Raw genomic sequence first — 27489 nt, 5'->3', positions numbered from 1 at the left:
TGCGAGGTCCCTTCATTATGACGGCTTTATGGTCCGTGAAATGAAGCGAGAGAGGTTCTTGCACTGGCTGCAGTGGGAAGTTTGCAAACACTGTCTATGCACGTCCCTCGGATCGTGGTAGGTTGCATATGGATACATCTGAGTGCGTATTTGGAAAGCATGTGCTGCACGATCCAGTCATTGGCAATGAGGTCCACGTTGAAGTCCCCAACCAGCACAAACGGACGGTTCTTGTACTTGTTGTCGTAGTCACGTAACGCAGCGTCTATAAACGACTTGACGTCCCCGATAGACAGGTTGGGTGCGAGGTACACAGTCATGACGGCGACTGAATCGGTGGACCGGTGTTTCGATGCGTGGTGGCGATTCCGGGCTCGATTGTCGGCTCCGCGATGGAGTGCCAAGCATGAAGCTTAACCCGCACCTCCACCAGTGTAACGACGTGGATCGAAGAGGACACGGAGCACGACAAACAAACACGCTTTATCGATCAGAGAAAGAACTGCAACGTCTTCTTCGTCCCTGCGCTGGGCCAAGAACACTCGCGCTGATTCGTTGCCATCACCACTGGCACACACGCGCGGCATAGGCGGTCACGTACGAGCTAGGAGGGACAGAGCCACGGCTTTATGAGTTTCGCCCCTAAAAAACGTATGTTGCCGAAGGGCTCAATGTGAACACTCGTGGTCGCTAGCAACGTAAACGGACGTTACAGCAGTTACGCGATACGACACTTATGACAGATGTGACTGCAGTCTGAACGCGGCTTTATAATGTCACTACCGTCTTCATTCGGACTGCTATTAAAGCCGACACTATGTTTGCCTACCGTCATTATTTGGACTGCTATTAAAACCAACATCGTGTTTTTCAATTGCTTAACCTATATTTTCCAATGCGCCAAGCTTATCTGCTTTCCTGCAAGTTTGTGATGGAAATATCCTTCAAATTTCCTATGCAACGGTCGGGCTAGACCAGCATTCCAAGGATAATCATATGCAGCATGGGCCTTTTATTCTAAAACGCTTCAGCTTTAACCTGAATTTAAGATTCATCCAGTGCTATCTACGATTAAACATGTACAAAGAATAAAGACCAGAGTGTTAGGTCGGGACACATAACTTTCATGGCGCGTTCACGCTTGGCCTCGAAGGGGGCGAAAGCGGCATAACTCACCGGAATTTCACTCGCTTCGCCACCTAAGCGGCCGGAAAACCACGCCGGGAGGCGGACGCGAAAAAATCGGTCCGAGACCGATTTTAGGGGCGAAGCTCCTTATAGCGGCACCCGTTCGTCCCCTGTATGTAGTGTGCAACCAGTCTTAACGCTAGTCAGTACCAGATCTTGACCTTCCAAGGTGGTGCCGGTGGGAGATTTCTCCTGTGCGTTGTTGACAATAAAAAATTCGCAGCGTGCGCGTTAGCTAAAAGACGACTTCTTCTGTCTCTCATTCCCCATTAGCATCCATTGTTTACCTCCAAGGTAGTGCCTGGTGAGATTTCTCCTGTGCGTGATTAAACAATAAAAAAATCACAGCATATCCACGGGGTGAATTGATGAGTGGGGCGAAGCTACGGAGGGAATCATCTGTAAACCGTGAAACTCTTCCGTGAAATGCGCCCAGTACATAATATAAAGAGTGTGAAACATCGTGTATATATTAAACATCCAACTTTTATTGTACTGTTGGTTTACGTGGTCCCTTCATTATCACTTGTGATCGGTGAAATGCAAGGAAGAAGTCCGCTCCCGAGCGAAAGAGCGCCAAGAGCGACCGCATTCCCCGCTCGCCCTGTGCGAATTAAAGGCAAGGCTAGAGGGAAGACAGGACGCGCGTTCCACGACGCGAGGTCGGTAGCATGCCCAACGAAAGCCAACGGAACGCGATCGTGCAAGTGCTCCGGCTTCGCATCGCCCCATGGTTCCATTTAGCGTCCCAAACCAAACATATTGCTCAAGGTGTGCCTTGCGTTTCTCGTAGAAATAATTTCTTTATCATGTACATTAAGACGAAAAGTTGAAAGCTCACTAGAGTGTATCGCCCGCAAAGTATGTCTTTTAGTGTGATTTAACTCTCGTACGGCAGGGTCCTCGCGCCGTTGCCGGTCCACCTCGCCCGTTGACGATCGGGCGAGGTGGCTACATATAACTACTACTACTACACTTTAAGAAAAACATCTGGCGTTCTTTCGTTCTGCTTTTACAAAACATCTGGCGTCTTTCGTTGGTTTATTTCATCAATCAACGGCGTTTTGAACAAAATTTTTATTGTTTAATCACGCACAGGAGAAATCTCACCAGGCACTACCTTGGAGGTAAACAATGGCTGCTAATGGCAATGAGAGACAGAAGAAGTCGGCTTTTAGCTAACACTTACACTTCTACTTCTACTAACGTTTCCTACTGGAACATGCCAATGGCTGCTAATGGGGAATGAGAGACAGAAGAATTCGGCTTTTAGTTAACGCGCACGCTGCGAATTTTTTATTGTTCAACAACACACAGGAGAAATCTCCCACCGGCACCACCTTGGAGGTCAAAGCGTAAGACTTGTTACTCACTACTACGACCACGACGACTACGAGGGACGAACGGGTGCCGCCTTAAGGAGCTTCGCCCCTAAAATGTGAGCTGCAAGTCGCCATGACTCTCATCGACCCTTTAGTATAAACCGGCCCGATCTCACGTCGTTGATGATGTACTGGGCGTGAAGCTGCGCGACGCCGCCGCCAAGATCCTGCCGTACGAGAGCTTCGCCCCACTCATCATCATTCACCCCGTGGATATGGTGTGGAATTTTTTTCCGCCACGCGAGAGCGGATCGCCTTTCCGCTTCACGGGAAGCCGTACTTAGGCTGCGCTAGCTTAAATCAGGTGGCGTAAACAACCGGCCGCACATTCAACATGGCGGCGGTGCCTCGACAGTTGTCGGCGGTGCCTCGACAAGGTCGCGTTTCTCGAGTAGCTGGTTTGAATTACGCTTGACGAGAACAGTGGAAGTAGAAGGGGTAACAGCAGCGAGTCCGCGTGCCCCAACGTGTGTCGCTTTTGCACAGGCGGGTGAATCCGCCGCCGCTGCTGGCGTACGTGTCCGCTTATGTAGTTTTTGCTGGTGTATTTCCAGAAACAGCGTTTTCAAAAGGTGAAAGGTATTTCTTTTTCGTATTTTGCATGCATAACTTGAATTCGGTACTAAATTAGATGCTCAGAAAACGAGGAAAAAAGAATGAATTCTCGAAGCGGCGAAGGCGGTGGCGGCGACGGCATGCTGGAGAGGCAGAACAAATGGGAACATTTGCGACGCGCGCGAGGACGGTTTTCCGGCTGCTGCGGCACTTTCGCTTTCGCTTTCTCTTCGCTTCTCAAGTGTGAATGCGCCATTAAGGCGAAAGCATTTAATGTTTCATACTCGCGGCGTCCGTCGTCCGTCCGTGCCCTGGAACGGTGCCAACTGTGGCTTCTCCCGCCTCACACTCTCTCAGCAATCACGTGATGGCACAGCGGCGCATAGCAACAGTTGCGCGTTGCTCCTTCCAACGCGCGTTGCGCAACTGTTGCGCAACACGGTGGCGGAGTCCAGCGGCGGCGTCCGTCCGTCCCCCTCACACTCTCTCAGCAATCACGAGATGGCACAGCGGCGCGCGCGGCAACGCTCCTTCGTCAGACGTCTCGTTGCAGCAGTCGAGTTAGTCGGATAGCTCCCAAGAGGCCCGGTGATGATTCCACGGCAAGCGGTTCGGAGAAGCGCCCCAAGAATATGGATTCCCCCGATACCATGGCATAGTCAGTCGAATGGCCACAGGCTTTCGCCGGACACACTTTGGAATTTGTGAAGTGTCCTTAAATATTTTGCCTGCTTCCTCACAATGCTTAAAAAATGTTCGGCAGCTGTAACACTCTTGTAGCGCAAGAAGGCGAAAGCCTTGCAGCACTGATGTAATGCAAAGTGAGCCGCAATCAGAAGTGCATATATGTTTGGCATTAACAGGGGAGGGACAGAACCGTTTGGCTGGTACCAAGCCTGCAAGTCCCTGCCGGCGGCAAGTTGTCTTTTCGTCCATTTTCTTCACATATGTATCAGGTTTACTACAATACACCTGAAAGACTAGAATTAACGTCCACTATACAATCCGTGGCTCGATTATCTGCCAATTTTCATTAAGGGCGTGTAAAACAATGAAACGAGCCCTCAAAACTTCCTTTCCTCAAAAAAAAAAAAATAAAGAATGAAAAAAAAGAATGATTTAATGCTTCTGGTATGTTGCTGATGCCCGAAAAAATTGTGCTGATTTTATGGGACGTTGGGGATAACACCTAGCGCTTTAAATCCCAGAATGTTCAGAGCGCACTAACCAGGGAGCCTTATGTTTATTAATGTTGCTTCTTTCTATCTCTCTCTCGGAGCGCTACAGAACACTTTGCGTAGTATTTCACCATGTTAGTTGTCAGTAACGTAGCGAAAATGGCAAGGACAAGGTCTGCTACGCTCGGGTGTGTAAGGTGGCAGCTCAGCTTTCATCACTGCATGCAGTCATCAATCACTTTATATTTCGTACGCCATTCTTTTATACAAGGGAATGACGCCTTCAGCACAGCGGTCACGGCGGCATCGTAAAAGTGTCAGTCTATTTCAAGGCGCCGCGCTCCTGAGAAACGAAATGCTGTGCGAAAAGACGACGCCCGCAGCTAACGCAGAGCAATCCGTTTTTTCTTCTTCCATTCTTAGACTCGGTCGAAGAAACAGGTCGCGTCACATTTCGCTGTTGACGCGAAGAAGTCAAGAAGAAATAAGGTTGCCCGAGAAAGGAACCCCGATTGAGGGTTTCCAATGGCTCGTAAAAACACAACTCAGCATATGTTCTTGCTTCTTTTTTAGTTCTTTACTTTCTACGCCGAACCGCTTTCAATGCAGTAGCGGCGAAGCTGCGCGCGGCGCAGAAGCAAGCCTTTTTCGAGGAACTCAGTTTGCTCGAAGGTCAGAAGGTGTGTCGGGTTACCTCCAAGCGTTGCTCCCTTTTTTATGCTGGTAGGAGAACTTGGGGCAAGTTTTTATGGATTCGTCCGTCTCGACTTGCTGGTGCTGGAGGTGGTAAAATGAATAGGAAAGAAGAGAGGCAATGAGAGATAAGGAATGGAGAGAGGGAACATGATTAAAGAAGTAATAGAAGAGAGCACGGATAGAATAGAAGTAGAGGAGAATGTAATAGAGGGGGCAGATAGATCGAGTGAATGAAGAAACTTAAGAGCAGTGAAAGCTTTGAATAGATAGTTCATAGGCGGAATGGTGATGGTGAACGAATGAAAATAAGCTTGAAAGGATTAGAACACATAGAAAGGAAACGAAGAAAAGGAAGAGGGGAAAAGAGTGAATAAAAAAAATGAAGAGAGAACAAAAAAGTCAGGAGCTCTTTCCCTATCGGGGAACCATGGGCAAGTTGCGCAATGCTCCCTCCCAGCTTTTTCCTTCCTCCATGCCGGGATTCGCACCTTCATCCACGTGGTTAGCAGAGCGACACTTCATTTGTTATGTGTAACAGCCGTCGTCATGAGTTCATATCCAGGCAACAACGAAACGTGGCAGCTTGAAATTACAAGTGACCTCGATAAAAGCTCAGATTGCGATGTCACAAATGGCTGATCGCCGGTGAGCCCGCGATCGAAAGAGCATTAGTTACTTTAAAACGGGGCATACAAATGCGCGTTTGACCGGTGCCCCTTCGAGGGTCGCATTTGTATATGCACTCGCCGGCATCGGGTTTTCGCCGTACATCGCCTTCGCCGCCGCTCCCAAAATCTGCAAATAGTAATCTCGAAAAAGGAGTGGAAAAGATAGCTTGAATGAAGCAAAGCGAGCGATGGCACGTGGATCAAGGAAAAAGAAAGTGAACCCGCGAAGTCGAGGGCAAGTGAGTGAAGAAGCTGAAAAGGAATAGAGAGCGAGGGAAGTTTGAGTGAGGCAAAGAGGTGAACGAAGCTGCTTTCTCGTATCTCTTGTATACAAGGCGTGGACGCTGTAAAAGGGCTTCGTTGTGCCCGTTTTACAAGCCTCGCTTTCCTCGCGCATAAATTACGGTCGTTCCTTTTGTTTCTTTTGTCCTTTATCGGGAACATCTGAGACCGTCTTAAGTTCAAAGGAGTTCGCCTTCTACCTCAGTCCTTTTCTGTGCCGGCATGGAAAGTGACCACGTTTGCGTCTCCGTTTTTATGTGTTTTGTATGCGTAAGTTTAGCGCTGACCTTTTGTGAAAGGCAATCTAGTCGTTCGAAGATTCGTGAAAAGAAAATGGACCACAGACCACTAAGTTTAAGGAAATTTTGGGCCCGTGGCCAACAAGGGGTTTGCAGAAGTGTGCTTTAAATGCGTTGAAAATTTTTCTTGAAGAGAGTGAGAGTTGCATTGTTGGCCGTTACTAGCGCATTTAAGCTTTGTTTTGTTTTAACGGCACAGTGTATGTTTATGTGCGTGGTGTCTATATTATTGCCTTGGTTATGCTATGCAACGGTTGCTCTTCATTTTTTTAACATCACCGTGTGTACACATATATGTGATTGTTTATGTTGTTTTGGCTGTTATGTTATGTCGTGACTGTTACGCTAAGTTGTATATTGTATGTACTGCGGGTTAGTTGTGCTTAGAAATTTGGACACTATGTACTTCATGTTTATGAACCCTATGTACTCCAAGAGCTAAGGAGTAGTCGGCGCCTTATTTGTGCGCCAACATCTCCTTACGTCATGTAAATAATAATAAAAAAAAGAAAATAAAGAAGCCACTCTTTGTACTGTCACTTGTCAAAGCGAACAGAAGAGAACGCCGATGTTTCACAAGAGAAGAAAATAAAGTAAAGAAACGAGGAATAAAATACAGTGGTAGTGTACTCCCTTTTGCGATTGGTAACGTTGCAGTTATATAGGCAGGAACAGCTACATCATTTTCCATGACAGCGATGCGCTTGAGTGCCATACCACTGAGCATGTTCTTGCCAGACGAAATCAACCACGAAGTTAGGTGTACCATCGCCATCTTTTGACACCTTTCATGATCAGTGTAGCCACATTTGTAATGATATCTACCAGTGCACAGAATGTAATTCGGCCTGTTTAAATAAAATGTTCACAGTGGAAGACGTCAATCACGCAAACAATGTAGTGTAATGTCACCTTCGCATGCTTAACTTTCCAATTGCTATCGATGATGAGACAACGTGCGTGGTTTATAAGCAATTCCACGCTAAGGAAAGAAAAAAACAAAACAACAGGAGGTCAACCCATCGATGCAACCAAAGGGTCCAAGTATCCTTCAGCATGCACTCGGCGGAAACCCTTTTTTTTCACTTCTGTACTATTCACATTATGGAAGTCAGTAAATCTTCAAGAATGTATTAGACGAAGCCATATGCGCTTGGTATAGAATTGCTAGGTACGACAGTGTTTCTAATTTCGATCTAATCTAATTTTAACTCGATTGTAATAATCCAAATTAGGCCTTATTCCTGCCCACGCTTAATGCAGAATTTGTATCTTGTCTTTTCATTCATTTCTCGCGGAACAGACATGCCGACACCCGCTGCGGCCAAGGTGCTAGTCACCCAGGTGACCCCCAGCAGCGTGGGACTGGCTTGGGACGACTTCAAGTTGCCCAGCTACGACTCCGGCTACGTGGTCCAGCACAGGCTGCTGACCAACCGCGACGACACCCCCTGGGAGCGAGAACAGGTTAGTTTGATGCACTGAGGTGTCTGCCGCACGTTCTGAGTCACGTGTTACTCTGGCGGAACCACGTGATGAAACAGCTGCATAGCGCTGAAGAACGAAGCCAAAAGACGAGAAAACAACACGACATCTCTCGCCCTGTATTTTCCTCTTCTTGTCTACTTGGTCTTCGATAATGTGCAAATATTTCGTCGTGCCTCGCTAGATCGCCCACGTGATGCGCTTCTAAGGCACGACATAGACTCGTGTAAAGGCTACTACACTGGCGGCGAGCTTTACTTTGCAGTTAACATTCCGTAATTGTGAGAAAATCTGGACCAGGACTTGCAAGAGAACTACTGCTGTGGGACTGAACTCCATTATCAGTAGTCGATCTGCACCGTGTTCTCGTGAATACTGGCAGTGAAAGAACATTATGACAGCTGACTAGAAGTTCTCGGAACAGTTTTGCATGAGCCGGGATTTCTATCTGTGTAGTCAATCGGGACCACATTTTTACGGAAACGTGTGCCTTTCAAAAGGTAACTAGTACGTGGACATGAAGTTTGGTTCGTTGGGCTGGTTGGTCACACATTTGTGAAAGGTAGAACAGCGCAACGCAAGCCAAGGAACATACAGGACGAGCGCTGTGTGTGTTTTACAAATGTAGATGCTCATATTTTGCAACGAAAGATGTTTATCGTCTCGCTTTTACGGCCTTTCGCAGACCTCTTACAGGTAATCAATGGTTCAATTCTGTAATCGTTCGCAGTTCGGCAACATACCGCTGGCCACCTTGGACAACCTCAAACCCCAGACTGGATACCAGGTCCAGGTCTCTGTCTGGGACGACAAGGAAGCCGGAAAGCTGGGAGCCACGTCAGAGATGCTGACCGTTTTTACCATCGGTGAGTGCTCGCCAGCTTACGTACTCAAATCGTGCGGTCCTTGGGCCCCGACCAGGCCCCACTGGCCACCTTCTGTCCTCTGGTCGTGTAGGGCGTTCACATATGCTAGCGAAGTACAATCTTCCGGTTGTATAACAGCTCGGTAGATGAATCAACGTAGGATAAGTAACATAACTATTGTTGGGTTGCGTACAAACGGACGAAACGCGAAGGAAGAAGAAGCTACATAAGTAGCTACATAAGTAGCAGACTGTTGCGAGACACATTCGAGAAATAAGCGATGCTCGTTGTTGCAAGTAACGTGATACACATAACAAGGGATGCAGAAGTGTACTTCACCTATTTAAGCAAGACGAAGGCAAAGTAAACAGATACAATAAAGACGTTATAGAAATACACATTAGGGTGGAACGACAAATATATGGTTACACACTGAACGAGTGGGGGAACCGTGGGGTGATATCTTTTGTTTCAGATACGAGGCCAAGAGTCAATAAAGCAAAGAAAAGTTAAGAGAATGAAAACTGAAATCTAGAAAAAATAAGCTCATGAAATCTCAAAGTTAAAAATTTGTAGGAGGTGAGAGCCTACGTTGTACTTTCAGCTTATCGATGTCTTCATATTTTCAAGTTGACATATAGAGGCGGCTATTTAGTGCAACCTTAATTTAGAACTAAATCTGTAAGCGGAATGCATTGATTTAGCCTTTAATGTACGAACAAATTTGGTGGGATAGGTGGGGTAGCGTATAGGAAGCGCATGCTTTGGTGAGAGCAAAAAAGAAGAAAAGCATGTCTGTCCAATTGATTCTCCGTGTCACGTAATTGAACTATACCAGTCACGTTCCGTCCACTCCATTCCACTCCACTCCACTCCACTCCACTCCACTCCACTCCACTCCACTCCACTCCACTCCACTCCACTCCACTCCACTACACTCCACTCCACTTCATAATGCTCCACAGCAGCGTCTGTTTGTGCCGTCAGATATCCCTTCCTTTTCTTCTCAGAATATGTATGGGTGTTTCCTAACTGGAGCGGCACCCTGTCGCATATTGTGGAGCACTCCGTTACACAATCTGCACTGCCAGCGTAACAAGTTAGCAGTTGTCACTGTCAGGCATGGCAGGGATGTTATGGGAGGGCCATACTGACATTGTTCTGGGATGGTACATAGAATGACAGGTTGCGTGCCGTTACGTGTGCCACTTAGAACAGGCACCGCAGCCTGCATTTTCGCTTTTTTTTTTTCATATTTCCAGCGTTGTATTTCAGTTCGCGCTTTTAGGCGTTTTTTATTTTCGTACGCCTGAAGAGCATTGCCAAGCAGAAACAGCGGTGGCATCTTCGCAGCGTAGCTGATACCAGGATATCGGAGGCAATGTAGGCCGTTCCTTACCTTTCTCGCACGGCGGCAGAGGGATAAGCAAACATTCGAAGCGTGGCAGCAAACACTGTCGACTGAAATCCTTGTCACAGTTGCCGCCTTTCCATGAGCTATTCGGATACTACGCGAGAAAGAAGGTCTTCACACAAGGGCCTTTCACGCCGCCGCATTGCGTTCACGTCAACTAAGGAAGCGCTCCACGCCCACGCAGCGACAGGAGACAGGACACCCCACGTTGTGGGTCTACTGTCGCTGCGTTGGCGCGACGCTGATGGCGGTCGTCAGCTTTGTCTCGCGAGTTCGCCCCGTTCTGCCTTCCAGCTTCGTACGCGTCTTTTGAGTCGCGCATTTTGCGCATCTTGTACCGTAACAGAAAGCCTCGTAAGTGTGTGTTGTGTGGGCATGCGAAGCGGCAGAATGTACGAATCGTTTTAAAAATGAAGCTTGTCATCCGCTAGAAGGTCTTACGTGTCAAACTGTCTGTCTGTCACGTCTTTCGTGTGCACCTCTTACGCCTGTCTGTGTCTGGCTGTTTGTACGTCAGTTTTTCTGTACGTCTGTCTGTTTGTCTGTACATCTGTCTGTTCGTCTGTACAACTGTCTGTCTGTTCGTCTGTGCATTTGTCTGCCTGCACCTATGTACATCAATGTGTGTGTCATCATCATCATCATCATCATCATCATCATCATCATCAGCCTGTCTACGCCCACTGCAGGGCAAAGGCCTCTCCCATGTTCCGCCAATCAACCCGGTCCTGTGCTTTCTGCTGCCACGTAATACCTGCAAACTTCTTAATTTCATCTACCCACCTAATTTTCTGTCTCTCCCTCACGCGTTTGCCATCTCTTGGAATCCAGTCAGTTACCCTTAATGACCACCGGTTATCCTGTGTGTGTATGTGTGTACATATTTCTGTCTTCTCTGTACTTCTGTCTGTCTGTGTGTACGGACCTACGTCACTCTGCCTGTACGTCTATACATCTGTCTCTCTCTGTGTACATATGCACGCCAATCTCTGTGCATTTACACATCAGTCTGTCTATGTACATATGTACATAAGTCTGTCTATACGTATGTACATCTGTCTGTATTCTCTGTACATCTGTCTGCAAGTGCGTGCGTATGTGCACCAATATGTCTGTACGTCTGTACATTTCTCATCCGTACATGTGTCTGTCTGTCTGTGCGTATGTACATCAATATATCTGTACTTTGTCTGTGTATCTGTACGTCTGTCTATATCTGCATGTAGCTGTACGTTGCAAGCGCGTCAGCCGTTCACACAGCCGTGTCTGTACATATGCCATGTACGTAGTGTCTGTTATGCGTCTCTGGCTCATCTGCAGACCGGCACTCAAATTTTATCTGTGGTCTAAAGATTTTACTCCCTATTTCTGTACAAGATACTCTGCGTTGGAATAGCACGGTATACCCGACGTCGGCGCTCTTGTCACATTCGCATTTCAGAAATAGAAGTCTCCGCACAATGCAACGACGTACGCTTCACGGGTCAGCTAATTCACGCTTCAGGGAACTGCAATTACAATTGTCGACGGCACACCGAACAGCCTCTCGTCACGGGAGCGCGTGTTACCTTCGTCTGTGGTAAGGTACTTTCCGTAGCTGACCTTGGAATCTTGCCCAGAAAGGCCAAATCGACCGCATCGAAGTGGTCGAAAATGCATGTATTTATCGCCAACCATAAGCTATAATTTCGCGTCCAGGCTAATTTTACGGTGCGCGATGTTCCTATTGGAGGACTATACGCATGGAGCACGGAACAGCTGCGGTGCGTCTTCTACGAAAAAAAAAAAAGCGTTGCCTGTTGTGGAGTCGATATATGGTTGCTGCATAGATAGGAAATATGAAGTATCATTCCGCCGTTTATATATAAGGGAGAAGCAGTTGTCGTAGCACGCGTTTTGTACATGTAGACAGAGAATACCGAGGTATAGATTATGTTGTAATTGCGAGTCATCAAACTGAGTTATGACGTAGCTTTACCTACTATTATCTATGGGGGACTTGAAGGAAACTTGATTATCGAGTTGGTTGGTTGGTTGGATTAGTTTTCTGCAGGATGGATTCGCCCGGGACGGCAATTTCTCCGCCTGCTCGTCTCTTTCTCTACTCACGAATCGCCTATACCAAATATCTTTAAGTATTCTCGCAGACGTTCCACTTAAATGCGTTAAACATTCTCGCTCGCTGTTCTCGGTCCTTCAAGGAACGTTATTTCCTTCAGAGACACGTACTTCGGACATCTTTTTTGTAGATTGTCTATTAGCCTTCCTTTTGATACTGAAGCTCCAGACACACCGAATAAAGGGGTTCACGTAGCGAAATTTCTTCGTTTTGCGCGTAACGGAGTGGTGCCTCGTACAAGGTGCTTGGGTGTACACCGATGCTTAAAGCGATCACGACTGTAATAACGACGATAATGGTGGGGGGGGGTTCTGATGATCATGGCCGTTCCTCGAAAGTACGCAATGGCGAGCTGATGCATTACACGAGTCTTCAAATCGGTGCCCTGCTCTGTATGTGTACACTGTATAGACGATTTTCCGCAGCTGGTTTATTAAATCAAACTAGATGGCGCCACTGGCGCCACCACACCGTGGCCGTCCCCCTACCGTGGCCGTCTCCATGGCCATCCCCCTGCCGTCGCCTTTGGCACCGCTGCTCAATATGTCTCCATCCGCGTCGCGTCGTCTGCTCGGCGTTCCCATAGCGTCTGCGCGCACACAAGTAAAAGCGAGCAGATGGCGCAGACGGCAGCGCCGGAAAAGTAAACATGGCGGCACCTGTGGATGTAGTTTCCTTCCGCCTCGAATTTATCACGTCGTCGTCCTGCGCTGTGTGGCCCGTAAGTTCAAAACCTACGCATTTATTTGCTTTATATTCGCGTACTGAAGCTTCGCGAGCGATGTACTCGTCGGTATTTTGCAGTATTTCTAAGTTTCATTCTCATATAGTCCGAGACAAGGCGTAGCAGGCATGGCTAAATAAACACAGCTGATCGCAATAATAAAGACAAAGCATACCTGAAGTTTCTTCTCCAGCGTGAGCTGACACAAAGCGATGGCCGATTTTGCCATTTATTTATTGCTGTGAGGACAGTGAGCGAGTAGCAAGCGCGAGTTCGGATCGAAGCGGGGTGTCGCGTCTGCGTGGGTGCCGCCATGTTGACTTGTAACCCCAGCTACTGGCGGTTGCTAATACAACAATTAAAGACATACACCATAAATACGACGCAGATCAAACATATCCCTTATCGTTGCGGCGTGGTACGAACCAAACAAACGCAAATGTCTCAACGTTTTCAACTCTGAGGCGATTACATGTAGAACTATGTTTTGCTGCGCAAGCATGTGACTTGCTTACACCCTGCAGCAACCAGCTTGTGTAGTACGGCCACGGCCGCTTCGCTGGCCCAATGCGTTGGCTGGGGCAAATGGCTGGGGGAAGGCCAGTTATGATCCCGTGATCAAACATGGCAGCGCCCGGGCGCCGCTGCGGAAAATCGTCTATAACTTTGCGACACGCGTTACGATCGACATTTTATAAATTCGTGAAATTTACGTAATTTTTTTACAATGTTCCGGAGACCAGCCTTCAAGCAAATGGAAGTGTTAAAATAAATTATAGTCTAATTTACAGCAATTAAGTGTAATTGAAACGTAAATCATCTAATTATTGTGGAGTCAGTCATGTTATATCCCTTCATAAACCGAATTCAACAACCCACTCAAATTTCATACGGTTTAGTTATCTGCTGGCAGCGGGCATTCCGAAAAAGGTAAAAAAAAATTTTGAAATTGCCTTGTCACAAAGGGGTATGGTATCTGCGTAACAAAACCCGCCGGACAGCAACTCGCATCCGCCGCTGCCGGCGCCCAGCTTGCCTGCAGCATCAGTGCGTTCTTGATGAATCACGTTCTGTACCTTTCAGTGTCTCAATTTCATTTAGTGTGCCCTGAGGAGTAAAACATTACGGAAAGAGCAACGTGTTAAATAGCCATATAAATTTTACAAAGCATGTCCGTCATGTCTAAACAAAAGCACTGAAATAGATTTTCAGAAGTCAAAGCGATGCAAATAAAAGAAACAAAATGAAATTGAATGATAAAGTAAACAGCTTATTTCATGACCGCAGTTTTCGATCAGGAGTGCCCGTAGACGCACGCGACACGTTGTAAGCCTCGTTCTCATTATCTGCGATTGTATTCAGCAGCTACCTCGATCGGCACAGTTTAAAGCCTTGGCATGCAAACAGTGTTCGTACAGGGAACATGTATGTATATGCAGGTCGTGATCGCATGCGATCAGCGTACGGACGGCGTTGTACGCGCGACCCGCTAACGGTGAATGGAATGTTTATATCAATACCTCCTACTTGCTGTTTTCGGCGCATCCCGAAAGGGCCAAAGAACTCTATCTACGTGCTTAGACACAGATGGAAAACCGCGGCGCAGTCGCAGGCACGAGGAAAAACGATAAACGGACAGTATAGGAGCGGCCCAACTGCTTACGGCATTATACCCCCCTTCCAGACTTCAATCCCCCCCCCCCCCCCCCCTGTTGCGTTGTCTCCCTGACCTCATTGGCGACCCCTAAACATGGAGGCAAAAGACTCCCCCAAAGATACGTCGTCTGTGGGTTGGTGCGCACAATTCCGAGACGTGGCCGTCCATGCGACCGCTTGCAAGCATTTCAAACTCGAGGTCATAGATTGCGCTAGAGATTTTTTTTTTCTTTTCTTCTGTCGTTGGAGTTTGTTCAACCGGCTTTCATTCGTGTCGTCCCCGTTTTTTCGTTGTCTATTCAGGCGCGAATGATTCTATTCGCCGTTCACCAGAGTTGAATAGATTCGGAAATTCTGGTTTTGATACGCCATGAGAATCACTGCGTAATGATGAGACCGCTCATTCTGTTCTGATCGGCGGGATCGTATAAGCAGTTCGTATTGCTAGAGTTTTGTGCGAATCAACCCCGTTATTATGTCGATGCTTGTACACTTTTGTGACGTCGATATGCCATTCGCTTAGGTCTGCGTTTATAAGGGTCAACTTGTCGGCTAGTTGGTTTGGTTGAAAGTACACTCGTAATAAGGTCCTGGTTAAATGCTGGCTATAACCAGGAAACCTGACGAAAAATGTCCGGTTTCCTGGATATATCTAGTACTTTAAACGGGACCTGATTAAGAGTGTACTGTAGTGGAGCAGCGCGAAAGAGGAGGTCAAGAAAAGACACTTCAACAAGCGCTACGTGTTGTATGCCTTTTCTTGTCCTTTGAAAAAAAGAAAGAAAAACGTTGGAAAAAAAGAAGAAAGAACTTGGCAGCATGTTACACTCTCGGTTACTCGTGAAGGCGGAAGCCCGTTTCACACTTGGTATTATGCGCTAAGTTATACCGGGCGATTCTGTTAGAACTGACGTATTTCGTTGGGCCGTAGTTTCGTTATAAATTATCTGATTTTAATGCGGTTTGCGGCAAAATATTCAGCAAGCATGAAAATTTAACGGCCCTTCCCATTTTTTGATGTGCAACGTAGACAAAGGGGATAAACGCGAAGTAACGGAAACCACTACTTTCAGCGAATTTCCATAAAAGAGGAACGCCGGGCGCGAGCAAATGCGCATGCGTCAAGGCGATGCGGCGTGGCGCACGCGTGGGAGCGTAAGTGTTCGGATTTCGCGTCAGCGTAACGCGATGAACCTGAAGTTGCCAACATCCGCCGCCGCTGGCTGACGCGAACGCTGCGCCGTACTACCCATACCTCGTTGTATAGCATTTCGCCGTTTTCGTTATTTCTTACTTTCTTTCCGGCGTTGAACATCAAAAAACGTGACGCGCCATTAAGTTTTCATCCTTCCTGAATGTTTTGCCGCAAACCACATTATAATCAAGTACTTCGTAATAAAACGACAGCCCAATGAAATAGGGAAGTTCTAAAAGAATCCCTGTACAATCGGTGACCAGACTTATTGCAAAGACGAGCCGCAGTGTGAGAGGTTCGCATTATATTACCTTGATGCTCTCAGTCGATTGCACTGTTCCCCCACTGTTGCACTGCCCTCCTGAAGCTTTCTGTAACCTACGTCACGTGGTACGTGTTGCACTATCTCCTGGATCGGCGCACCTTTAAACGAGCGACGAGAGTATGTCATGCAGTCACGCTGACGTCACCACTTAAGGCGATCTGAGGCGTCGTGTGATCATGACGTCACGACAAGTCGTTCCCTTTCCACATGCTGTCGCTCGGAAGTCACGTGGGCTTTTGTACCACTTCATTCGCCTGCCGTGTTTCGCTGACGGTCACCGCGCAACTAAGCCAGCTGTTCAACTGCGCTCTCACGGAGAACAAAAAAGTCATTTGACTCTTTTTTTTTAGAATCCTGGCTTGCCACATATATGACTCTCTTTAAAGAGACAAGTCAACTGTCTTTGAAGATCATTGTACTCTCTTCGCAGAGTCGTGGGACTCAAAAGAGAGTTAGCGTGACTCTTGAAAGAGAGTCATATACGCGGCGAGTTAGGACTAACCTGAAAAGAGTCACACATACTCTTTTTTTTTTCCTAGAGTGTATGGGGGAGCAGAAAGCTGTCCCGGACGACTACCGTCGACATCGCACAGCTCATAGACGGATACTTACTACTTAAGCGCGGGGAATTTGAATTCTATTGCAGAAATCACATTTACTAACCCTACGACGTGTACATGTAAAAGAGAGACTATACACAATTTCTCTAACTAATCACGTAGATTTTCTGTCCAACGCTTTAAACCTATGCTTATTTTTGTAACTTGGATGAAGCCTTTCATTCAGGAATAGACATAAAAAATATTTTCGCCGGGCATTTCCTTGGTTGGTCAGTGTTACTGTAAAAGTGAGGTGAATCGATCAAAGGATTTGAACTTTGATCAAATGATCAAAGTTCGTTAGCATAGCGGTTTCAAACCCAACGAGAGCGTGAACAGCTATAAAAGTGCTTCGGGCACTGCGGTACGTCGAAGAGTTAGGAAAATGTAGTCTGTTAGAACCAAGACAGTTTAACCTTGGTTACAAACTAAGAAAAATTGGGGCGGGGGTGAGCATGTAGGAAGGGTGTTTCAGCTCCACTAACGTGAAACCTGTGGAGGGGCGAAGCATGCAGTGTGCGCCGGTGTTTCCCACAGCAAAATCACTGTTAATGGGCAATGAGAGACAGAAGAGAGATTAGACACAGAGACCCGCAGTCCGCTTTCAGTTAACGTCCACTTTGCGAATCTTTATTGTTCAACGACGTACAAGAGAAATCTCCCACCGGCACTACATTGCAGGTCAAGATCCAGTGCCTATATATACGGGGTGGCCGGTGAACGGTTGTGCAGCGAGAACAGTCGGTTTTTTCAATCAAGAAACTCGCTAGCAGACGCTGCCTGCGTCGGCGTTGTCTCTCGCGGGCGAAGGCCCGTTCTCGTTTCTTGCGAGCTGGTAGTTCAGCGTTCATCGCAGAAAGAGCGTTTCCATAGTCAACGCGCGCCGTTCGCTCTCTCTCGCCACACGGTGAGAGCTGAGGCGGTGGCGCCCTCTCTTGCGCTCAAGCAAATGGAGGAGACGATGATGCACGCCACGACAGCAGATGACGATGCACGCCGACGACACCCTAAGGTGCTTCGCCCCTGAAATCCTAGGCCGCTGGCTTACCGGTCTACAACACGAGCCGCTCTGAGGGCGTTCTCGCGATTTCTTCGAGAAACCGGACTTAACGACAAACTGTGACTGTTTGTAGACAATGTTCGGGTGTAGTACGTGGACGGTGCTACAGTCATGACATGGTTTTGTTTATTTTGTCGCCTACTGCCGTCACAGACTCTTCTTCTTCTCTTTCATTCTTTTACATCCCCTTTCCCATTCCCAAGTACAGGGTAGCAAACCAGAGGCTTCCTCTTGTTAACCTACCTGTCTTTCCTTTATCTTTCTCTCTCTCTTTCTCACACCGTGCAACGAGACACTAAAGGCTGTCGCCTCAAAAGTTGTACCGAATCAGTATGGCAACCAAACTAGTAGCTCCAGTATTCTTGTGTCACTCAGCTGACCGCGTCCTATATTTGTCAACGTGATTTTTCAGACGGCTGCGTGCGCTACAACCGCACGTACCGCGTGGGCGACGAGTTCACCGAGGGCTGCGAGCTGCGCTGCGTGTGCCGGGGCAACGATGAAGGCGACTGCAAGGAGCGCTGCCAGGAGCCGTACGTGCGTGCTGGCGCCATGGCCTCGGACCCGCTGTGCTACGAGAAGACGCTGCCCGACGACCCCTGCTGCGTCAGCGTCCGATGCGCGCACGGCAAGAACCACCAGCACGGACTGCACCACGACCCCTCGCGTGAGTGCCGTCGGTTTGTTATTCACTGGAACTTTGCTAAACAGGCCAGCGTAAAAGTTTCGACTCTTTGAAATTTCTACGTTCCCTTGCTTGAGAGAGGAAAAAAAAAACGATTTTTCTCGTATTAGTAGATTACTATTTTACGATACCAAAACCACCCCGCTTGCCGCGAGAAGACGCTTGGTAAGCGAGGAAACGCGCAAAAAGAAAATGCCGGTGGCGACATCACCTTCATGTTTCCGCATCAAACACGGTGACGTCATATATCTTGACGGCGTCTACTAAAGCCCAAGTAGTTCCTAGTCGGTGAAAATGATGTACGTTGTCCTCTGAGGAGGCTAGGGGCATAAAATACCAAGGTTCAGGAAATTTCGTTGAGCCAATGTCGCCGACATACGGTAAATCTACATTGAAATCCGTGACGGTCACGTGCGGAGATTTCGGCGCGATATTTAAAAATGAAGCTTTGACCTTGATTTTCTCCTCTGCTAATAAACCTGTCACAGGGAAATTAACGTTATTAGATTTTTCGGAGCACAATTTATCAATCTAAACCGATTCACTGTTTCACTTTAGTGTCCCTTTAAGAAGACGAAATGCTAGGTTTCTTTAACTAGTTTTTAGAACTTTCGAAAGCAGGAAAACTGAGAGTTTTAAATGGCCCATGGAAGGGAAGGAATGTCGTTCACTCTGTAGCACATACAGTTCTCTGTTATAAACTTTACTGAACTAATTTGCCTTGGAGCAATTCGTGGCATAAAAGCTGAAGAAGTAACAAAATATATTGTGCACACTCTCTGCTTGGTTGCTCTATGGACAAGCAGCTTGTAAGTGCGGCTCCCTAAAAGGGTCTTATCTATTTCGCTTTAGTCGTGTATTTCTGGTTCCTTTATGACCTTCCGCTGAACAAACCAACAAACTCAAGGACAGGGCGAGTCTTTTTTTTTTCAGCGAGTGACACATTTCACACTCTTGTGGCCTTTCTCACTTTCGCCTCGTTTGGCTCCTCTTAAGTACACGTCCTCGGTCTCTGAAGATAAAGTTTTCATTTGTCTCTATCGGACTGTTCCGCTGCTGTATTAACACTCTCATCGATTCTCGTCCAGTGCGGACGTACAGCCAGAAGAACGGCCACTGTCCCGAGATCGTGGAGGACCAGAGCACGGACCCGGACTCTTGTTCGAACGAGTGCAACAGCGACTTTGAGTGCGCCGGCGTGCTCAAGTGCTGCCCAAGCTCCTGCGGCGGGGCAGTCTGCGTCGAACCCTTCTCGGGAAAAGGTGAGTGCGTAAGAGAAAAAAAAAACGACCTTGTATTAAGTGACCTTGCTGAAACAGCCAGGAATTGGACTGCAAATAAAGCGTACTGATACGATTTGAAGGACCGCAGCCGTAAAATGACGTCCTCTATACTTGTTGACCGGTGCAACGGAGAGATCACTATAAGCCCATTCATACTTGCATGAAACATCTTACGGACGTGGTGGCCAAACTAGGCGTTCTAAATGCTTCCTATGCGGTTACAACGCAGTTTTTAAGACGCATTCGATGGTAATACAGAGATTGATCGTTGCTTTTAAGTGTTGTACTCATTAAATCCAGTCGTCTTTTTGATTTAGGATAGGAAAATGAGCTGGCTGGTGTGCATTCATATTGAAAGTTGTGCAGCGTTCGCATACAGAGGAACTTCTTGTCTTCTTCTTGAGCACTTCTTGTCTTTCGTCTCTGTTTACCTCACGGGAGGTAGTACTGGATAGTCAATTCCATCTCAACAGAAAACAATTAGAAGACAATAAAGCCTTGATGATGTACAATTATATAATAATCTATACAATGATATAGTGCAGAAGAACGCAATCGTGTGCAAACCAAACGCATTGAAGATACGGTGCGTGTTATAGACAACGCGTCGAGCACGAGCCCGGATACATGACGTGAGGTCTATAAGGTCGCGACTCCTCTCATCTGTCATATAACGATTTACGAGTGCTTGTGTCAGCCACGTGCAGCATGTAGCATGTAAGCGTAGACCTATGGAATGTCCTCCGCTGTATGTGTCGCCCGGGTGGCGTGACACACGTCTTTATGTGTGGTGTGACGCAGACCCTTGCGACAACGTGTTCTGCGGACCCAACGCGCTCTGCATGCTGGAGAACGCTTCGCCCGTATGCCAGTGTGCGAGCGGCTACAGCGGCGATCCTAACAACGCTACCACGGGATGCACTCAAGGTCGGTCTGCGATCGCGACTAACCCTCCGCCCCCCTCCCTATCACGAGCATGACCTCCGAGATTGTGGACCCGCCCGATCTCGGAGGCCCTTGCTCTCACCCCATTGTTGCGCATTGCATGATACGAGAGCTACCTCGCTTCATACGGGACGCTTTTTTGGCATGTGGATGATTTATGAGAGATTTTGTTTGCCTAATCGGAGGAGTGCACCACTGCATTGTTTCAAGACGCACTCAATAGCGTTTGGTTTTACTGCTCCTGGGAAAGGTTGAACGACAATATCGCTCGTCTAGCTACTCTGCATTCTTTTCCCCCGAATAGTATTGACGTATCACGGAATTTTTCTTTCTGAGATATCGGAGACGTTGTCCTGCATTGTCGATTTCGACAGTTTTCACTATGACACTATCTTCACATCGTGTCTGGTACCCATGATTTTAAGAGCCGTCTTTGAAAGTGGAACGATGAACACAGCTCTTTTATTTTGAAGTTAACCGATAGTGATCTTTGTTACACGCACAGTCTTTGATTGATGCTAACGTTGGTACTTGTTTGAGGCTGGAACTGATCATAAAATTATGCGTAACCATAGCAACAGCTACGCTATCCTCTTTAATTCATTACGGAGCGTGAGAAAGGCAACTAATGGCCGACTTGAATCAGAACCCACGGGGCAGCCATCGGAATGCTTTGCGAAAAATCGTCCAGATATCGCTTTAAGCAGTTAGCACCTGCCTTAAAGAGATGATCTCGTGATCGTCTTGGACACTCTTGAATAAAATTTCCTTCTCCTTTTCTTATCGATATCGCAGGAGGTAACGCTGTAGTTCCCAGCGAGAGTTCATCGTCCAAACCTGACGGCAACAACGACCAGTCGTCGACGCCGTCGCCGCCGCCGCTACCGGAGACGTGCGTCTACAAGAACCGGACGTACCCCGTGAACGAGTACTTCTACGACGGCTGCGGGCTCAAGTGCCACTGCACCGACCAGACCGAAGTGGAGTGCCAACAGCGGTGCCTATTCACGCTGGAGGAGCCGCCCACGGGCAACCTGGACCCCGGATGCGAGATCCTCACCGACCCGCACGACCCGTGCTGCAAGATCCTGGCCTGCGAGGCCTCGCCCAACGGAACCGTGGCCATCCAGAACGTCACGGCACCCGTCGTACACGGTTCGGAAGCTGCCGGAAACGAGACTACCTACGCTAAGAACGACGTCGAGGTAGGGACAGTCCTTATTTACTGTGCTTCGCACGTACGGCAGGGCTATAGTGGGTTGCGCAATGCTAAAATTGGTGTTTCGGCTTAGTTTTTTGTCGGGACTATGTGTTCCCCTAGTTAGCAGCTCATCGACCTGTAATACCCTTCATCCAGCGCTGCACGATTGTAGATTAGGAGTGCATATCAGCGCAAAGGATAAGAAGTGCGCTCTGTGTCCTCTATTCCGTCCCCTCTGGTCATTTGCGCTTATATGCACTCTTAATCATGTTGTACCAACACGCCCAATCCTACAGTCTTCTGCGATTGCAGAAGCACTGCGTTTTTTTTTTTACTACAATAGTCATGGGTTGAAAATGTTGAAACATTAGTACTCGTGGGGTCATTTGTAATCTGTACGACGAAGGACCGCTTACTGCGAGCCCGAAGCCGTGTGCCAAGAAACATTAAATTATCTATCAAGGCAAAAGCTTCAGCGCAAACGAGGACGGATCACAAAGAAGAGATGAGACAAGCACTCTTCTTTGTGGTCCGTCCTGGTTTGTGCTGAAGTTCTCACATTGAAAGTTATGTACCAACTAGACCGAGCCGAAGTTTTATTAAATCATCTAACGCGTTGAAGTTCGTATCATCGAGGCACATGCGGAGACGGTTGTCTTGTAGTATGTACAGTGTCGTCCACTCTTAGGGTGAACACGGATCAGCATGGCCGCGCTCTGCGCATCGAAACGAAACGGCGCAGACGCTTGGGAACGTGCTCCTCTTGCTGTACTACAGGGAAGCGATCACGGGCGTGCCAGCACCGGCGTTGGCTGGATGCACTGGCGCTCCGCAGAGCGCGGCCACGCTGAGCCGTGTTCACCCTAAGAGTGGACGGCACTGTACATGTCATTTATCTTCTTATTCACTTCTGAGTCATTAGATTTGGGGACGTGAATACGTTGCTTGATATATCGGTAACATGCACAAAGCTTAATGACTTGTCTTCACTAATATTGCCAAATACAGACAGCTAGAACCCCAGTGATGTTGCGTCGTACATGTTTCGCGAAAGCCTGCATTGCCAGTTTGCCTTCACTCAGTTAACGTTTCTCGTTAATGTTCTGTGTTGCTGTTTAATAGAATAGACTGAGCCTTCACAGGCCAATAGTTTATGCAATTACTTACAGAATTTCATTCATGACTATCGCATGCAACTATCGGTAAATATAAGAAATGCAATGCTTCCTTTAAATAGCCGCCATTTTATGTTGCAACAGCGAAGATATATCTCTTTCCATTTCACCATCGGGCAGAGTGCAGACCTCGTGAAAATTTCACAACAGTCACAGGCAGTGTATTATCTACACAAAACAAATCTTCAAATAGTGATGTTGAATTTAGTGGTGAATGGACATTTGCTAAAATCATCATCTTAAGAAGAGACACAGACAGATGTGCCTCTTGCTCCGTGATCTTTTGTCAATCATTTTCTCAGAGAAGTTGACCATGAATCAGCAAACTTAGGCAAAATTTCGTAATGGTTTCATATGAACAGTTCTATAGTCACAGCTGTGAAACCTTAATGTAAATGGAAGAGTTATCCGAACGACTGCATCGAAAAGACTCGCAGGCCGAGATCGAGTCTTTGTAACTTTGTAACTGTACGGCTTCGGTGTAGAAGGGACCAAATAAATCCACACCACGTTGCACAACGGCAGTACCAATCAGTGCCTAAGCTTGAAATTGACTTATGCTTAGACATAGTCCCGAATTTCGATCGCAAAAGTGCCACGCGAAGGTGAAATGGAAATGCATGTGAGTGATGCATGTCGGCGACGGCTTGCGCCGTGCACGTTTGAAGGTGACCACTGCCGCGTGGCCTCCCGTGGCCTCAAACACCACTGCCACCGCTGACGATGATTCGACGGCGACCACGATCGTCTACGAGCAGGAGACGGTCACGGAGAAGATGCTCGTCGACACGGGACTCACCACCATCGTCAACGTGCTCGAGCCCGGCGATGCCAACTTCACCGAGAACCCGCTGGGAACGGCCAACGTCACCGCCGCGGGCAACAGCATCGGAAGCGACGGGACGTCCAACGCATCTCGCCAAGGCGGTTATCCCGGTGAGTGCACAAACGGCTTGCTCTGTTGGCTATGGCTAGGAGTGGCTTTCTTTACGAAGTAGTGTATGACTACCGTATAGGAGTGGCCGACAAAGTCCTGTGTGATGACTGTGAACAGGAGGAGGCTCTTTGGCATAGTCTTTGTGGCTGTCTTCTCTATAACGTATAGAAGTGAGCGCTTGATCGGAATTTCGCTAGCTCGCTTTGGCTAAAGACCAACGTCTTAGAAAACACATTTAGAAATGCAGACCTCAAAAGTCATCGAAGCAGATGACGACCAAGTCACTCTTCCACTTTCTAAGCTCAGCAGGCCTGCGCAAGCAGCTGTATAGTCGGAACGCGTGTTCGTTATGATACTCAAATGATATTGCGCAGTGACAGTCTGCAGCAATAGTGAACGCAGTACAGGCCTTACATTAGTGCAGGCCTTGCTTGTTCAACGTGCCATTTCTTAAAAGCAGCTGCCGTATCTCTGAGATGCCACCATATTCCTTAGCTAGCAAGTAAAACTGTCACAGTTTTCTATACAGGTATTTCCTGACGTTGCAGGATGTTAACGCGAGGTCTCGTTCTGACATTGTTGTGCCCAGGCAAGCTTCATCGTTTCGACGGGTGCGAGTTCCGTGGCAAGGTGTACCAGGGTGGCGAGACCTTCTTCGACGGCTGCGAAGCGCGCTGCACGTGCAGCGGCAAGGGTCACCTGACCTGCCTGCCCCGATGCAACGTCATCAGCTCCAGCGGTGGCGACACCTGCAAGGAAGTCGCCGACCCCAACGACGCCTGCTGTCGCGTGCTCGTCTGCAACCCGCCCGGAGACACGCAGGCGCAATCTAGCGTTGAAGGTGCGCACGACTCTTTATCTGAATTGCTCGAACGATAACTTGCTGGGTGTTCTCAATAGAGTGCAGGCTACGCGAGAGTGTTCAAGTTAGTAAAACAGGACAAATTTTTTAGTGGATGACGTACAACGTTCAAGATTAAAAGCAACAGGTGTGCGTTTGTGAAAGGCTACTGGTTAATTTTGGCCATGGTGTTCACTGAGTAGCACTCGAAACATAGTGCAACAGAGTCCTTTTCACTGAAGACTATGGTCAGAGTATGGCGGTGTTTCAGGACAGCGAACGCTCGTGACGTCATGTTCCGAAGTACTATAGAGCTGCTGAGCTAACGTAAAGGTATTTTTTTATGACAACCTAAGGGATGACGAGAACCAACGCAAGAGCGAAACGAGAAAGCCACGCTGGACGTCCACGGGTCGTCAGAGACGTTTGTGGTCCTCGCATCGTTCGACCACAACTCTCAAAATGTGATGGAAATCTTCTTGTACCATCTTGGAAGATAATTACTAATAATTCTGCTTTCATATACTGCTTACAAAATAACGCGATTTCAGGAATAACCATCTCGAGTTATTAAAAACGTATATAATAGAACAGAATTGAATCGATATTCAATAAAGTACTGTTGCTGTTGGTACGCGCATATATGTTCTTGCATACAAAACGCACAACTCTGTAGGGTGAGATATCCAGTAATCCGCTTTTGCGCCTGTATCTCAAAACTTTATTGTGGCAGAATCCCAAAGCTAAATATGTGACATTGAATTATGCTCGAGGGGGTGGGTTTGTGAGCTTTATAAGGGTAGGTTTAAAGGTAAACATATTCGACAGAAATCTGTCTGGCTGGGGGAAATGATAAGAATAAAACAACTCTCCAGCCACGTTTTCTCTTCAGTTTTTAGTTTTAAAAGACTGACCCTACGTTTCGAGACCCGTTCGGTCTGGTTTGACTTGTTGGCTAGCCACAGTTAATCCAGAGAGGCTACAGACACGCCCTCTGTTGTTCTTGTCCTTCGCGCTGTTTCTGGATTAGCTGTAATAATTTTCTCCCAAAGAACAAGATCAGCGAGCGCTTTTGCGTTTGTCTTTGCTATGACTAATGAGACGATGAGATGTTCAAAGTTAATTCAGAATTTTATAAATTATTATCGGGCGGGAAAGTAAAATTAGCCTCGTTTTTATCTGTTTCAGGACTAAAGTTGCTTATCGAGGTGGCCGAACCTGAAAATGCTACAGTTGTAAAGATCCGGTGGACCATGCTTCACGACAACAAGACGACGCACATGGCTGGTGACACCATGATTCAGGTAGGCCTGACATTGCTGTAAGATAAGACTCTAGTGTCGTGCATCCGGCTTTCACCTATATACTTTGTGTCTTGGTTTGAATAGAAAACTCGCGTTTTCCTTCCACGCATTCATATTGACTTCGCCTGTTAGCCCAACATTCCATCCCGAATGATGGAATATTGGAAATCAATAATGTTTCAAACAAAGATGTTGGCTAGTGAGGACTAATACTGACTCAAGATGGCTAAATGAATGTTAATGTTGGATGTAAGCTACTGTAAGGCCATCGCTGTCTTCATACAATCTCATTCCGGTGATGGGGTTGTCCGCTAATCTTTTGATTTCGCGATCTGATTGCCCAGATCTGGTACGCCGTGGTGACGAAAGACGGCAGCCCCGTCCAGTGGATGAAGCACAAGTACAAGCTGAGCGACATGCGACCCGTGCCCACCACTTCGTCCTTCGAGATCCGGCTGGGAGGCCTGCAGTCGGAGACCGAGTACTACATACGCCTGGTCAAACCTCCGGGCGAGGACGGCGACCCCGAACACTTCGCCACGTCGAGCAACACGGTCAAGGTCAAGACCTTCGCTCCAGGTACGGGTCGTGCTTGCACGCTTCGGCGACTACAACCGCACCACGCTTCGGGTAGCTTCGGTTAGCTATTATATACGCTTCGGTGATGCGCTGATCTAAACCATGTGCACTACGGGACATGGCAGCAATGCCTTGTACCGCTGGCGCAGCCAGGGACAGTGCGGGGGTTCGATTTCCCCCCCAAAATTTTCAATTTTTTATGTGATCCCCCCCCTCGAAAAAATTTCTGGCTACTCTCCTGTCTTGTACCGCATACGTGATCCTGTACCACAATCATCGCCCCACTTATGATTCTTATCCGGATCTTTCATCTCGCTGAAAGCACATATATCTCTGCCTTTTGATGTTCAAACACATCGACCTCTATCTCGAGCTTTTTCCATTTGAGATTTGGTTTATGTTCACCATACCGGTACACTTGTAACAAAGCAGAAATATACCATTTGCGGGGAGGATAGCAGGGTGAAAGCTGCAATATCTGGGGCTTGACTAGATTCGCCACTCCCTTGCCACAAAGGTAGCAACATGTGGTACAGAAAGAGTTTTGGTCGTAGGCAAAATATGAAGTTGCAATGCGAAATCCCCAAACATAAAAAAGCAGTCATGATATGCCTTATTTACACCACAAAACGAACGATTCAACTACACCATATCTAAAATTGAATTGTTAGGCATTACACGTAAACTGTCATCTGTTCGATTGTTTATATTTATTTATTTGATTCATCGCATGCATACAATACACAACACTGCTTGGACCCATAGCCTTGGCGGCTAGTTTGGGGTCCAATAACAAAATAGACATAAACAGCGTACTTATTGTACGAGACAACTTAAATACGCGTTAT

General features: G+C 47.5%; 1 protein-coding gene across 4 annotated transcripts in view; it reads left to right on the top strand.

Annotated features, from left to right (window-relative positions):
- LOC119373998 (uncharacterized) overlaps positions 1-27489 on the top strand; it is a 172254-nt gene that overhangs the window by 117990 nt on the left and 26775 nt on the right. For 3 of the 4 annotated variants that reach the window (XM_037644057.2, XM_037644054.2, XM_037644058.2), the window contains exons 4-13: positions 7552-7715; positions 8464-8599; positions 18104-18358; positions 19465-19638; positions 20461-20586; positions 21400-21809; positions 23649-23916; positions 24507-24758; positions 25947-26062; positions 26407-26641. In XM_037644057.2, the coding sequence (XP_037499985.1) occupies positions 7552-7715; positions 8464-8599; positions 18104-18358; positions 19465-19638; positions 20461-20586; positions 21400-21809; positions 23649-23916; positions 24507-24758; positions 25947-26062; positions 26407-26641 (2136 nt within the window). The remainder of the gene's footprint in view (positions 1-7551; positions 7716-8463; positions 8600-18103; positions 18359-19464; positions 19639-20460; positions 20587-21399; positions 21810-23648; positions 23917-24506; positions 24759-25946; positions 26063-26406; positions 26642-27489) is intronic. The other variant, XM_037644056.2, reaches the window with a different exon arrangement.

The sequence above is a fragment of the Rhipicephalus sanguineus genome, chromosome 11 (genome assembly GCF_013339695.2).
Source record: "Rhipicephalus sanguineus isolate Rsan-2018 chromosome 11, BIME_Rsan_1.4, whole genome shotgun sequence".
Taxonomy (NCBI): Eukaryota; Metazoa; Arthropoda; class Arachnida; order Ixodida; family Ixodidae; genus Rhipicephalus; species Rhipicephalus sanguineus.
This window is presented reverse-complemented; position numbering and strand designations above follow the sequence as displayed.